The 15,965-nt window shown below is 38.2% G+C and overlaps 1 protein-coding gene across 2 annotated transcripts; it reads right to left on the bottom strand.

Annotated features, from left to right (window-relative positions):
* Nucleotides 1–750: 750 nt before the first annotated feature.
* LOC18439566 (two-component response regulator ORR21) lies at nt 751–11,206 on the bottom strand. 2 transcript variants are annotated; one of them, XM_011627083.3, is made up of 6 exons: nt 10,437–11,206; nt 5,432–5,584; nt 4,957–5,358; nt 4,701–4,777; nt 1,647–2,738; nt 751–1,028 (listed from the first exon to the last, which is right to left on the bottom strand). In XM_011627083.3, the coding sequence occupies exons 1-6, from the start codon at nt 10,612–10,614 to the stop codon at nt 954–956; spliced, it is 1,977 nt and encodes a 658-aa protein (XP_011625385.1). In that variant the 5' UTR covers nt 10,615–11,206; the 3' UTR covers nt 751–953. The 2 variants fall into 2 exon arrangements, with proteins under 2 accessions (XP_011625385.1, XP_006849799.1); XM_006849736.4 differs by having other exon boundaries at nt 751–1,031.
* Nucleotides 11,207–15,965: the final 4,759 nt, after the last annotated feature.

The raw sequence follows: 15,965 nt of genomic DNA on the forward strand, positions 1-15,965 counted from the left end.
GTTTCATATTACAATCCTGAGCAACTTGAACACACCTTTATTAAGTCTGCTTTTCACAAGAGAACTAACTAATGCCACGCTCCAAAAGACGCACCAGAATTGGTGGCCCTCCCGAAGTAGAAACCAGATTTCAAATTTGGAGCAGGCCAGCAAAATTTCCAACACATTCTCACATCCCAATGATAGATTTATGGAAAAAATGGATTTGAAGCCCCTCACCTAGAAGCTTTTGTGATTTTAATATCGGATCTGGAGCTTCCATTTCACTTGTGATTTTAATATCAGATCTGGACATTCCATTTGACTCAAGTAGATGTGGAGGTTTTCTGGAACTCCAAACTAAGTCAAACTAAATCAAATGATTGTAATGGGGGTTTGAGATTATTTTGGGTGCTCTAAAACAGGAAATTGTGGTTTTCCCGGTGATGGACAGCACCGGTTTTTGTGACCCACCCAGAGGATGCCATCATTTCCTTCTTCATAATCATACAAAAAGAACTCAACTTTCCCTCTTCATGATCATACAAAAATCCGGTAACTGGAGCTTACAAGTGTGTGCTTCAGAAGTGCCCATGCAATTGAGGCATAAAGATGTGATTTGAGCAGCGCCAGCCTTTGGAAAAGAAGGAAAAAATAAATAATTTTTTCTCCGAATCGAAGATACCATGTAACGCGACTATTATTATTTTGATAAAAGGGCACTTTTCGACCCATCCCAGCACTGCATCTCAATATCATACAACTATATTCTTGAGAAAAGAAAGGACCTTTTTTTTTTCTCTCCTTTTCTTTCTGGTTAGAAACCAGGATGCGTCCACAAAGCACTAACTGCACCTCTTCATGCAAGAGGAAGCCACATTTCACAAGCATTGCGAATATTCTGGCACCTTTACACAGCCAGCCCCAACAAACAGTTCACTAAGACAATTAAATAAAGAGAAAAAATTGGCTACTTACTTCACATGTATGTTACCCAACTGATAACCATCTATTCCAAACTCACAATCTAAGTTCCCAGTGCTCGCCTGCTGCTGCAAACATAATCAACACAATAGTATGGCATGAGAATATCATACAAGAAGACAATGCAACTGATCTTTAATGAAAAACGAAAGCAAATTGCAATAGAAATCAGGTAAAGCAACCCATCTTTAGTGAAAAACGAAAGCAAATTGCAATAGAAATCAGGTAAAGCAACCCAAAATTTTCAAAGAGAAACTGAAAAGCAAATATAATGAGAATGAACCAAATAAATCCAAAGGTCAAAAGGGTTATTTGATCATCAGAACGCAGAAATGCTGTTCTGTGAATTTTTATTGGAAATCATGAATAAAAAAATTTGCTTATAAGGGAGACGGAAAAGAGAATCATCAAGAACAGTGAAATATAACATCTCTAAATGGGAACACCAAAATTTTCCCACTTCATAAAGAATAAGGAATTCACAACCAAGCAAACAGGTGACACGAAAGATTTAGTAGCTCAAGTGATAACCAAAACATCGGACATCCAGCACACATTCATCTATAACAGCCATTTCAAAAATGAATGGTGAGATACTATGCACCATCATATATTAGAATAATATCGTAGTATGCAATTGGGTCTTATAGAACACAAAGACCTAAAGATCCAAGGCACATTACCTGCTTCGAGAGAACACTCATGAGATCACCAGAAGCATAATGCTGCACACCAACTGGTCCAACCTTCAAGGAATCAAAGAAATCAGGGTCAACCTCCTGCTTTGGAAGAGTGCACTCTTCTCCAACGCCAGTCGGTGAACCAGAGTCTGGCATGAACCTGCTAGGTATGCTCACTCCCTTACCCACAAAACCCAGGCTATTCCTATGGGTCCCACCGTCCACCATGGGCAACCTCCGTATAGTGGGGGGACCCACAAACTGACCTGTGGGTCCCATGCTCATCCTGGGACCAGTTCGAACCTGAGAGAAGCTTTGCCCATTCTCTGTCTTAGTTGAACCAGCAGACACAGAAGAAGAAAGAGGGTAACCACCGAGAGAACCCACGTTCCTCAACTCCATGCCCTTAAAACCATTGTTTTGAGTAGAGACAAGATCTGATGTACTTTCTAGTGAGACTTGACCCATGTTTCTATAATCCAAGCTTTTGAAGCCACCATTGCTCTGTACAGTGGTTGCGAGATCTGACCCACTCGCCTGCGAGATCTGACCCACATCGCCCTGAGAGGAGAGAAGGCTATTATACTCCACTGAGCTCGCATTTGAAGAGGTTGGGTTGTTTCTCATGGTGAACCCACCATTTGATGGAGCAACATGGCAAGACGGTTGCACATTACACGGTCTATTTGATTCAATAGTAAGCTGTTGTTGCTGTTGCATAAGCAAGCCATTGTTTTGGGGATTTAGCCCACCCAATGGCATCCCAGAGCTAAGGTGGTGCTGCCATATGCTGAGGCTTGATTGGACGTCATCAACTGGTAAGTTTGGTTGGGGAAACTGTTTAGGTAGATTGGGCTGGCATTTAACCAAGGTTTGGCCATAAACTGGCATCGCCACGTTGTTAGAGGGTCGGCCTAGGAGCTCAGCTTGCAGGGCAGCTAGCGTTTGAGAGGGGATCTGCCCTGAAGCAGTGAGTGCTCGGATGTCAAGTTGACTGAGAGGACCAAGCTTCGAGTTTGGATCTACAGACCCACAGAATGAGCTTGAAACACCAGCTTGGTGCCCGCTTAGCCTTTTCAAATATAGCCGGAATTTCTGCATGAAAACAATCGATAAGACACTTTTGTATGAGTGAGCATATTTGTTTCACGAAAAAGAGAACAATAAAGTTCATGGTACAAAACTACAAACATAATCAATTTGACATTCATGATCTGATTGGCAAAGTTACATCAATGAATTGCTAAGTATGGCTTTGGCACTGTTGGAAAAACCAGGCAATCCAACCGGTAACCGCCCGGTTAGATCTTTTAACCAGCCACTAGTCAGTTCCAATTTTGGGCGGTTTTGGATATCAACCAGAATTTAAACAAAAAAATTCAAAAAAAATGTATATAAATTCCTAAAAATAAGGAATTTGGTTTGTAGTGCATTTTTAAAATATTCTTTACATTATGGTAAAGATTAAAAATTGTTTTGGTCATTAATACTCACTTTTATATTTTCGCATCTTTTTCATAAAATTTTAAAAGTACCCCTAGGCACAAAACAATTCGTAAAAATCCATTTTTTTCATTAATTTTCAACTTCACTTGAATGTGTTTTGTTTTAATCATTCCTTATATGTTTTTCATATTTTAGTAGGATTTTTTTTTTGCATCTTTTTTATTTTTTTCAACACTTTTTTGACCTCCCGGGACTTGCCCGGTTAGAATGGTTGAAACGGCCGGTTTACCGGTTAGGTTGGTTAAACCGCTTCCAAGCCCATGTCCTGTTAACCGTTCCAGTTCGATTTTGCGAACACTAGGCCTTAGCCAGCATCTTAAAGCCTTGAGTTTTGGATATATACAGCAGCTATTGTGGGCTCATGATAAGATTGACATGTCTACAAGTTCTATACATTTACAGACAAATAAAATTATGGATCCGAGGAATCAGAGAAATTTCATAACACTAGGTTGCGAGGTTTGATATAGAGCTGCACTCATGATACAGAGCAAATACCAGACTTCATGATAAGGAAAATCATGAGTTATGGAGTAGATACAAAGACACAGTCACGCTATAATAAATATGAATGGTTCAAATTTTTCAAGAAACCATACAAATCCAATAATTTTAAATTTAGTCATTTAAACAGAACAGATTCAATAGATCAATAACAAGAATTCATATGCCATTTCCCAACACTGTCATCTAAGGAAGTTAATAATTCTACAAGCCTAAGCTATGGGTCTAGAGCAGAAAACACTAAGGCCACGTTTGTTTCGTGTGAAAATATTTCACAAGAAATATTTTCAAGTGAAAGAATTCCCGCATGTGGTTAGGGGTGGGAATATTTTCACACCAATTAGTCCCAGCGCATCTTTTCACACCAATTGGCACCAAATTGGTGTGAAAATATTCCCACACCTAACCACAAGAAGAAAGTTTTTTATGTGAAAATATTTTCATGGAAATATTTTCACATGAACCAAACATGCCCTAGATAGTCAAATATAAGCCTCTTAGCCTCTATCGATTGTTCATTATCCCGGAAGTTTTACTCTAGATCATAAATTGACAACAAGCCTGACCACAAAGATATGTAAAAGCCTCAATGAAAGAAGAAACAAGTATGAATGCACATACAAATACAACAATCTGAATGCAGATGAGTAATGGTGAGCATGCAGCATCATTTCTTGATTTCAGTATTTGGATAGTATTATGGGCAGTCCTTATGCATGTATTCAGGCTTTCACATAAGTTAGACACGAACATATTCCAAAATTGTTAAATGAAGTTTCAGTGTCCTATTTTCAACTTTCATTTCTAAGTTGATGAAGTTGTGACCAGGACAAGGTAACAAAAAGAAAAAACATATCACTTTTTTGAACTGAACATTCAGTAGCAATAGATCTTGTTCCTTAAAGGTCAATCGAGAGGCCTAACACAGCAACATGTACATAATAAGCAGGCAATAAAAAAATTATTAAGGAGCAAAAAACATTTTCAGAAAGAAAAACGAAAGGCATATCCACCAAAAGCGAAATTACGCATTGTTATAGATCAAACCTGAAGATGGCTTGCAACATTTTCCCTTGTCAGACCTTGAACATTCATCAACTCAAGTATCCTCTTGGGAACAGCTTCTGCAAGAAGGGAAAGGAGATCAGTAATGAAAGACGGAACAACGCAATTTCTAAATATCCAGTTCAAGTAGGACTTTCTTTGAGTGGCATATCTCACTTATAAATATTTGTGAATCTGATGATGACATAAATGACTAGAATCAGCATATGATAAAGTGATAAAACTATAGAGTCCATACTATCAATTCCGAGCTGGTTCACCGCATTGACAAACTGCTGATGGAGCTCCACCGACCATACCACGCGAGGTTTCTTGGCTGCAGAAGGGTCCTCATTCTCCTGTTCACCATCGTCTTCCTCTTCTTTAGAATCCTTCCTCTTTTTTTGAACCTTCCAGTTACCATCTGTTCCTTCATTAACTGATGAAGCATACTCAGCATCATCAGAACCTCGTTTATGTCGCTCATTATCCTCAATACTACCTGATTGATCGTGTTCTTTGGTCTCATTCCACTTTTTCCTAACAACATGTTGCCATATATTCTTCAGCTCCTCGATTCTTACAGGCTTTATCAAATAATCACATGCCCCATGTTTGATTCCTTTCATTACAGCACTAAATCGTGCATCAGCAGACATCACTGCACAATGAAAGTTAAAATAAGTAACCTAAGGAGAAAAAAAAAGAACTCAGTGCCAGGAAATGTTACTTACTAATTACAGGCAGATCCATTTCTAGCCCAACATGTTCGAGAAGCTTGAAGCCATCCATGTCAGGCATATAAACATCACTTATAACTACATCAAAGCACCCTTTACTCCCTCGAAGAGTATCTAGTGCATCTGTAGCTCGACAACAAGTAGTAACTGCAAACCATATGAAGCACTTACCATGAATAAAAGTTGAAATTTGCTACATGACATTCGCACTTGTAAATGAAATTGAAAGCGGAAAGTACTGCACGTAATATTTTATTAATCATGACACAAGTAATGCTTAGCATCTATTTGTCAAACATCACTATTGGAGAAACAGAAGTCAATGGAAAGGCCAGAAGTCGACACTGCTAATAGGGGAAACATTCAAGTTCCTATTATTCAAAGCAACATAAGGGTGACATATGCTCCAAACTTGTTCCTGATGCAGATAGGGGCTCATAAGACCCTCCCTTAAAGAAGTGACAGAAACTAATAACAAAACAAAATTTGGTTGTTGACTCAATATTAGGTTCTACATTATAAAAATAGCAAAATAAAAAAAAATTTTTTTGGGAGGGGGGGAGGGGGTTGGTTCGAAGAATTTCATCATGAGGGATTGGGGTCTGTCTTAATACATGCCTTTGAAAAGAAACACCATAAGTTGAAAGTGGATCGATGGAAAGAGTTTCTCCCAAGTGCATGCTGAATCACTCTTGCTTCCCATTTGTAGTTCTTCTAGGCATACTCTTCAAATTACTACTTTACATATATTTTAGAGACATCAATAAAATAAAACAATTCGGTCACTTTACACTTCACAAATCTTTCATGTTTTGTGGGTATACTTCCTGGGAAAGTGATAATATTGCTGATATCACAATTTTGGTCAGCCCTAATTCACGAAAGTCAGTCAGTCCCAATGGGTTCTTGTCGTGATTACAAAGGAACATTGCAATTTTTGACATGTGAGATCCCTTCAACCCCAAATACCCTCACAAGATCCATTCAAATATTGGACATCCCACTCACCACTAGTTCTGCCATATATATCCTCCACAATCCTAGCTCACAAATCCCTCTCTCACTCACAAAACATGAATGCCACTTTCCAAACAATGACCCACTCATCCTCTCAGTGTTTAAAAACTCGCTGGGCCAACTCCGGACTTGCTCGAGTCGGCTCAGTTGAGGACCCTGGCAAGTCTGAGCTCCTTTCCTGGCTCCTCCTTTTGTTATTTATATATGGACTCAGAATCTCGTTCAAACTTGACCAAGTTGAACAGGCAACCCATGGCCAGGCCCTGCCAAGATGAGACCCAGTTGACAGTTCCATATTTTCACCATAAACCCTTGATGCTCTTTCGAATTGTAGACCTTCTTTTCGCCAAACTAAACTAATGAACCTCGTTCTTACCCTGCCAAAGGAAGCCTCTCTAGATATTTTCTAACTCGTTAGCAATAAATACTGGCATTTAGAAGAGGAGCTTTAGATATAAAAAAGCATGCTCCATAACTTGTCCACTACAGAAGCACCAGATACATTCTCAATAGTAAAACTAGCATATAAGGCAACAATTTGAACTACTCTATGGACTAGCAATCCAAATCCCCAAAACAGCTCACTTGATCCAATTGATTCTCCAACCAGACACCATCCAAAAACAACAGAGTACCGATTGAGGTTAGTACACATTCTAACCACAACCTCCTAAAAGACAAAGCGTCATCCATGAATTTAAGGCGATGATGACCACATTCAATGGATCAGTTTTGAAACCTTCAAGTAGCTTCCAACTTCCCTTGCGAGTATCCAATCAAAGGTCTCCATTAAACAATTACAGACAGGGTGAAGCACCATAACTGAGAGCTCAGCAGCTACAGTAAGAGCCCCTTCGGAGCCTTTGACCATTATTGAGAAGGAGATCGAAGAATCAATGCCAGCATGCATCTAATCCACCTGTCACTAAACCATACTACCCATCAAATTATCCATAGAGTTTATATGGTCATAGGCCTTCTCTTTATCAGCCAATTAAAATAACCCCAATTTACCTTTGTGTATAGAAAATGTATTTCATGGGACATAAATGCACCATCAAAAAACATGCTTACCCTCCACCAGTGATTAAAAAATCGTTGACTCAAGCTCGGACTCACGTGAGTCACTTGGACCTGCCAGGGTGCCCGGTGCAGATGACACCCCAAACATCGGGTGAGCATGATTCGAGTCCTAAAATTTTTAAGCTTTTTTAATTTTAGACTCGGGTGAAACAACTCGATCCAACTCGGCCAAGTCAACCTCCGGCTTGCGCTTGGGGCCCTGGCATATCAAAGCTTGAGCCCGGTTTTTTAAACACCGCCCTCCACAAAAGGCACATGCTTTCGGAATATGATAAAACCAAGGATTGGACACAAGACAGTTGGAAGGGACCTCATCCACATTCTAACCCAGGTTGATTAGCCTAAACTCCCAAATATGCTCACATCCACAATTTGGAGAACAATGATGGTGAAGGTAGCACAAACAAAAGATAGCTCTCAATCCTCTAGTAGATTTCCATCTCTAAACATTTCCCATCAATCTCTCAGTGGTCCTGAAAAAGCTGATTGAGAGATCCAGTCCAGGATCCTTTCTCTCTCGAGGCTAAAGAATGCCATTTAAATGCCATCCTCCCCTAAAGGCCCTCTGAACTCTACATGCTTGTCAGAACGAAATATGCTCCAAGATAGTCGCGATAGATTATTCAAAAGCTTTTCTATCACCTTACACAGTTATTCGCGGAGATTCTCTAGACTTCTAACAAGACAGAAAATGGAGCATAATTATTAGATATCTATGTGCACTCAGACCTAGGTGAAGAGAACACCTTGTGTGTTTTTCAGCTCTGTACCATGAATCACTTGTTATGGGACTTCTTCGTTGAGTGAAGATATCAGAGTTCCTGTCCTTCAACTTTCTAGAATCCCATCATAGGGAAGGCTATAAAGATGGAGAAACAAGGAAATAATTGCCCCAATAATTCCCATATCCTCTTTGTACCAGAGGCCATCAACACATATCCCAAATATTTCATTGCCGATGCTCTTTGCAGTTGTTATACTATGGCATAGACAAAAAGGCCCATATTTTTATCCCCCAGCCAGAGCCACTTGGACTTGGATTTTGGCGACAGCTAACTTCCACTTCTAAGATGATAACATGAAACTGCTTCCTCAGGTTTGTTCTAGAAGTTCTTTCAAGTTCAGCAAGCAAAGTAGTCATCTCATTTAAACTTGAGAAAGCATTGAGGACCTTTCCTCTGTCTCCCTAGGGTGACCATAAGTAGCACCATTTAATTCCTTCGGTTTACCTTCATAGTTCTCTTTCTTCCTTTCTTTTTTTTGATTGATAACAATGTTCAAATTTTATTGTACGCACGCACCCAGTCTCCACTAGCTCCTAGCACCATAATTTTATATGCTTAGCCACATATCTTTGAATTACAATTTAAAGCGACCACTACTCCCTGCAACTGGCAAGTCAAGAAGCACCAAGTAATGTTTGAATCAGTTATAAGATGGTCCCATTGGTTCACCACAGCATACATCACTTATTAGTTCCCTAATCTTAGGATAAGGTTAAGGTAGACGTTTGGACCACATAAGATCTACACCATACCAAGGAAAAATCCATCAAGACATTATATGTACAGACTGAAGGATGTAGAGATGCTGGTATAAGTCTGTTGTTATGGATTTTATACTTCCCCTCCCCACATCCACCCACGGTGCCATCATTGCGACACCCCACCACAAATAGAACCAAAGTGTGCTCATCTTAACCCAAATTAGTAAGTGACTCTAAAAGGAAAGCTCGCCTAGTAGGTGGGAAAAATTGCCATATGGAGCACAAGCTGCCTGGCCACATTTCCCTCAAATAGAAAGGCACCAAAATGCCTTTCATTAGCTTCAGATCACACTTAGCAAGCATACAAATGATATCCGTCGTTCAATTGAGTACTCACACTAATAATACATAACTTAGAAAGAACATAAAAAATGTGCAAACTAATAGAAATGGCCATTTTCAAAGCAAAGTTAAAATGTTCTAAATGTTTCAAGGAAGAACAAAATATACAAGTAGATCTCATGAGAAATTAGCATCTCTTGAGAGAACAGGTATTTCCAAGAGAGAGAAGATATCAGAATGTACGATGGGGTTTTAAGACGTGTAATTCCAACATTTTCTGATGCAATCACATTATGCCATTGTCTGGAAAAAGTTCAAAGCTTTAGGCGTGCTTTAAAAGCATTTCCCAACGGTTTATACATGTAACTATACCTTATTTATAAATGATATACAAAAAAGTTTGGTCTATTTTTTAACTTTCAAATAGGGAAGAAGGAGAAACTTGCCACATCATTATTAAACTCTTTCCTCTAACAAAGAGCACACTACAGCAGGGCATGCATCAATGCTGGAGAGAAAATGAGATGGCTGAGGAGAGAGAGAGAGAGAGAGAGAGAGAGAGAGAGAGAGAGAGAGAGCATATGCAGCTACCCATGCAATAAGCTTGCATCTGCAACTTCTAAACATTAAGAGAGAGAGAGAGAGAGTATATGCAGCTACCCATGCAATAATCTTGCATCTGCAACTTCTAAACATTAAGAGAGAGAGAGAGAGAATATGCAGCTACCCATGAAATAAGCTTGCATCTACAACTTCTAAACATTAAGAGAGAGAGAGAGAGAGAGAGAGAGAGAGAGAGAGGAAAGATAGATTTTTAGTATCTAGCCATGCAGCAAGCTTTCAACTGAAACTTACAAAGATTAAGAGAGAGAGAGAGAGAGAGAGAGAGAGAGAGAGAGAGAGAGAGAGAGAGAGAGAGAGGAAGCCAACTAGCCGTGCATCACACTTCAATATCAGACAGAGATTACATAACAACTGGCCATGGGTCAAGATTTTGCATTCCCCTTACAAAGAAGGGGCCTTATAAAAGAGATCTTAGAAACCAGAGTAAAAATATGTTACGAAACATACCTTTGTACATGCATTTCCTAAGCATCTGCTCCAATATCCTCAAACAAGTGGTATCATCATCAACCACAAGAACTCGAAGCCCCGCTGGGAACTGATCTGGAACACCTTCACCCCTACAAGAACCATAACTACTAGCTGTGCTAATACTAGAATGAGGCAACTTCTGAACATTAGCCATGGCCAAAACCCTAAAACCTCTAAACTCTCACTCCTGCTATGAAAAGATTCAATTTCACTCCTTTTGCCCTAAACTGACCCAGTAAATAAAGTCAATAGCCCAGGCTAACGCATAACCATCAGATCCTGAAAAAAATCCAACGAAACCACAGATCTATCTACCATCCAAAAAAAACTAAATCCACTAAAAATTAGGGATTTGACATATGAGAACCATAAATTCTGGATCCTGCTCCATTTTCAACGAAGCTTCCTTCGATCTAAAAATAGACCATAGATTAAGAAGCTTTCCCAGATATACATCGCTTAAAACCCTAGAAAACCAGATCTACTACGATAAATCAATGGAATTCCTGTATTTTGGGGTCACTCTGCAAGTCTTGCTGGCATTTGCTTCAAAAAAGCTTCCAACGACATTAACTTCAGCAATACGTACTCGTTTTGGCCCTTTTTCGCCGGATTTTTACAGAAACGGAGAGGTTCGCAAGCTTTACGCCGGAATCCGCTGTTTCCCGGTCGTCTTTATCGGCGGTTGAAAGAGAGAGTGACAGAGACGAGAGGGGTAGAGAGATAGGTTTGATCGGGGTTGGGTCATCTCCAGGCACAAGGACAGAAGAATTTATTTTAGTTACTTCGAAGAGTCAAAAGACACCTTAATTAGGAGACAGGACTAAAGCGAACCCTATGTTCAGCTAGAATTACAGTGTGGTCCTTTGTAGTTGACAAAATATGCTGAGATGTGACCGAAATAACCCCAATTATTTGTTCGAAAGACGTGTGAAGGACCTGGAAGTACTCATTTTTTTATGTTGAATAGCTTGGAAGTACCTGGACCGCGCTAATCGAGCCGTTGGTTGGTTGGTTGGTTGGTTGATGTTTCCCCTTTCTATTTTTTTGTTATGATTTTATTTGTTTTATGCGATGATTAAAAAACTAAATTGGCTTATTGAACTTACCATTCAAAAAATGCGGTCCTATCGCTCATCCCCAATTTGGATCACCTATCGCTCATCCCCAATTTGGATCACCATATCATAATTGAGCTACACGGACAATCCAAACCACTTGATTCTCTAACAGACATGTCTAGTTCCCAGATAAAACTTGGCATGTCGATAGAAACCAAACAAATTCAAACAAAAAAAACAGGTTGATTGGGATTGATTCCCCCATTTGAATCAACGGCTTATGATTAAACAAACTCACAAATAAAAAAAACAAGTTGTTCTGGACAAATTTTCCATTTAAATCGACGATTTTCTATTTAAATCGACGATTTTCAATAAGGAGCACAAGATTTTCAAATAAGAGGATGTAGTTGTCTTTATTTTTTTTCTTGAAGAAGGGTACAGTGTGTTCTCATGCGGGAAGCAAATATCAACGAATTGGGGGGCATTTCGGGCATTCTTCTAGTGGTGGGTGGATGCGCGTGCGCTGTGCATCGATAAAAAAAAAGACTCGCTCGCCAATGATAGAAGGCACGGCGCGGTTAAAGGCCGGACGCCGCAGGGCGACGTGTCGCTCAAGTATTGGACTTGGCAGAATAATGCCCCGCCCCTTACTTAACGAGCTTATCATAAGTGGCGTCACTGTGGGCCCCACTTTGGGGCGCAGGCCGGTGCTGACTTGGCATCCACGACGGTCAATACCGGGAAGTGGGGTGGGGCTTTTTACGCGCACTCCGGATATGGGGGTAATATGGTCTTCTTAAAAACCTCGAAGGTTATTCTAGTCATTGTGGAAGAAAGTGAGGGTATTATCGTCATGTGAGGAAAAATAGCGGGTTATTATGGTCATTAGGTAGGGAGCAGTGTAGTTATTGCGGGGAGGGGGCACAACCATCTTTGCCATAGAAAAAGGAGGAAATGGAGATGCACTTTGTCGCTTGGGAAAATGACCAAAACGTACGGTCCACCAACCACGTAGCAGCGGGAAACAACCAGGGTAAAACAGTAAATGTTTGCCTACAGGCGCAAAAACGCAATCGTAAGATTGGATGAAATCAATGTTCTCATATTCGCTTTCGAGCTTTCTTTGATTCAATGTGAAAAATAAAACGATTAGGTGTTTTGGCTATCTGGGAAGAAGATTTTGAATTTTTTTATTATTTAATAGAATGAAATTATATATTTATAAATAAAATATATACAAGTAATAAAAAATAGAAAAAAAAAACTTTTATATAGATTTTACTTTGTTTAGATCGAAGCTTTAGCTGAAACGGCTTAAAGCAGACCTGAATCGACCTAAGCGGCTCCCAAGTGGCTCGAATCTGACCAAAGCGGTAGCACCAACCTTTACTTCTTTTCGGTTTAAGTCTCTAATCTAACCAAACCGGTAGCACAAGGCTTCGCTTCTCTTCGGTTTAAGCCTCAAATCTGAAGGCTTCGACCTCTTAAGCCGAAACGAAGTGAATTTGACAATATTGTTCCATTCTACCCAGTGTGTGTGGGGCTATCCACATAGAAATGTGAGGTCTCTAGTAAATAAAAGAATTTGAAAAAATAGAAACTAAAATTTATAATAAAAAAATAAAATCAATGGGAACCAGTCATTCCCTAACAGAAACTGCAAGTTATGCCAAAGAACAGGCTAGTTCCTACCAGCAATCGCTTGGTTCCTGATATATAATAGAGTAAACCCGACTGGTTCCTTAAAAATCGATTCAGATGATTCTTATCCAAATTGACATTTATCTTATCCGTATTTGCAGTTTTTTAAACACTGAATAAAACATATAAACATATTGGCTAGAGACGTATTTTAACCCAACCTTTGTATTTGGTATTTTGCTTTATTTTAAATAAAGAGAAATCACGTAAATTCCCTTGAGCTATATTACAGTTTTCTAATATTTTTTAAAGGACACGGTTCTTATGAATCCATGTAGAAATGAGTCACCTATTAAACATCTATTTTTTAGATGGATTTTTAGACTTAATTGTTAAAGACATGTAGTCTCTAATGGAGACCGTGAATATGAAAAATAAATAATTTTTAAAAATTAGAAATAACAATTGTATTAAAAAAATGTTTGGATTGTTAGTTTCAATTGTTTTTTGATGGACCACCAATTTGCATCCATCTTTAAGATTGATGCTTTATACCTTGGACTACATATTGTAAAAATGCGATCCAGCCCGCATGAAATAATTTTCCATTTTTTAATTCACATTATTGATTTTGTTACTATTTTCTTTTGCATTGACTCCAAAGTGAAATTTTTAGGTTATCTTGTATAAAAATACCTTTATCAATCAAACACAAAAGTTTTAAATTTAAAACCAGTTCGACCCGTGCGGACATAATGGAACTCAACTCCAAGAACTTCCTCCAAAGTCAAAATGGGCTTAGAGTTAATTTTTTTGTATTTGACCGACAATGACATATTTGTTCAAGACCTAAAAATTCACCCTAGCGTCAATGCAAAGAAAAACAATAACATGATTATAGCACAATAATAAATGTTAAAAGGATCGAAAATTCAAGGTAGGGGGTTCAAATGGTTTTCCTTCGGATAACTTTCCAAACATATACGAAGTTATACATTGTTAATCTGGATCCGAATCGGCCAAGTGATATCCCAAGTCTTTGGGAATCATGCGTTGGATGTCTGGATTTAGGTTATTTGCGAGTAGGGGGCCATTTTTTCTTTCTTATTAGGTGCCTGCAGGGTTGAGGCTGTTTTTTTTTTTTTTTTGCTTTTTTTTGTATTTTCCTTTTTCTCACCAAGTGATTCATGAGGCTCAAAATTTGGCAATCCAACTCGAATTGTCTGATTTGTTTCTTACAAAGTATTATTTCTAGGTAGGAATGGGCTCAAGGATATGTGATTAGGATGGTCGGTCATTACAATATGATGTCTTTGATTTCTATTCTTATTACGGTAAGCATTGAAGGAAAAATCATGCGTTCTAATCGGTAACTACTCATTTAGATTCGGTTTTGGCCGGTTTTGATGGCTGACCAGGTATGTTTAACAAAAAATTAAAAAAAATTATATAAAATCCCAAAAAATAATATAAAATCCCAAAAAATAAGGGATTTTGTTTGTAATGTATTTTTTAATATTTTTTTATCATTATGAAAAATATTGGAAATTGTTTTGGCCATTAATACTTATTGTTACATTTTCCCATCTTCTTGAAAAATTTCAAAAATACCCCATGCATAAATCGATTATTTAAAATCCATTTTTTTCATTAATTTTCAACTTCATTTGGATGTGCTTTGTTTAATCACTCTTTAATACTTTTCATATTTTATTAGATTTTTTGTAATTTTTTTAATAATTTTTTATCACTCGAGACTTGTCCAGTTAAAACAGTTGAACATGCCGATTTACCAATTAGGTTGGTTGAACAGCTTTCGGGCCCATGTCTGGTTAACTGTCCCCATTCGATTTTTCCTACACGGATAGTGAGAGACCCCATCGAACCAACCAAAAAAAAAAAATCAACATTTATTTAAAAAAGAAAAAAAGAAAAAAAAACACGGTTTGCTATGTACAAGCAAAAGGGGAAATATGCACCCCAACTTATTTCAAGAAAGGGGTCCATGGAGGTTACAAGGACTAAAATGATAGATTCTATGCCCATCTGTGTACTAAAGGACCACTAGAATTTAACGGTTTAGTCAATATTAAAAGGTTATGGCCTGGCATGAAACTTCGATAATATGCTAAATATCATAAGTGCATATACCATGTGTCCCCTTCATTCATTGAGGATGGGTGGTGAAAATTTGACTCCTACAATTTCTCTCTTGTCTCTCTCATCACTAGGGTTCCTTCCACGGTTCTATCCCCACCGTCCATTTAGGATAAGCATTTAATGTAGAACATGCCTACATTATGTGGTACTATACTGTAGAAAGTCTTATGTAGGAAAACTTTCCCCATGGTCCAATGATTTATTTCGAATGAAAAAAACAAAAATTCCCTAATTAGTTAGTAAGGTTGTATATGTTCAAGAGGTCTTTAAAATACTATTTTGGGGTAGTTTCTTTTCTCCTTGAACTACTTAATGATGTTCCATCCTTCGGATAGTTTTTTCTTAGTGTTTTTTTTTTTTTCCTCTCTTTGATTTGATTATGTTTCATTTGAGGAGTTGAGGTTAATTAGATGAGTTCACTTTTCCATATTCAAGCAGTTGGATTATGTTAAGAAAAAATGTTTTGTGAGTCAGCGGACTCACTAGCCTGCACAATCACAAACGTCCATCTTCAAGATGAACATCTACGACTAAATATTATTATCCAATGAAGAGGAAAATATTCTAATAATGTTTTAAAATTTTATTTTAATATATTTTAATTTTTATATTTATGATCATCATAGTGTAGATCATGGAT

The sequence above is a fragment of the Amborella trichopoda genome, chromosome 4 (assembly GCF_054954075.1).
Source record: "Amborella trichopoda isolate Santa Cruz 75 chromosome 4, AtrichopodaSantaCruz75HAP2 v2.0, whole genome shotgun sequence".
Classification (NCBI taxonomy): Eukaryota; Viridiplantae; Streptophyta; class Magnoliopsida; order Amborellales; family Amborellaceae; genus Amborella; species Amborella trichopoda.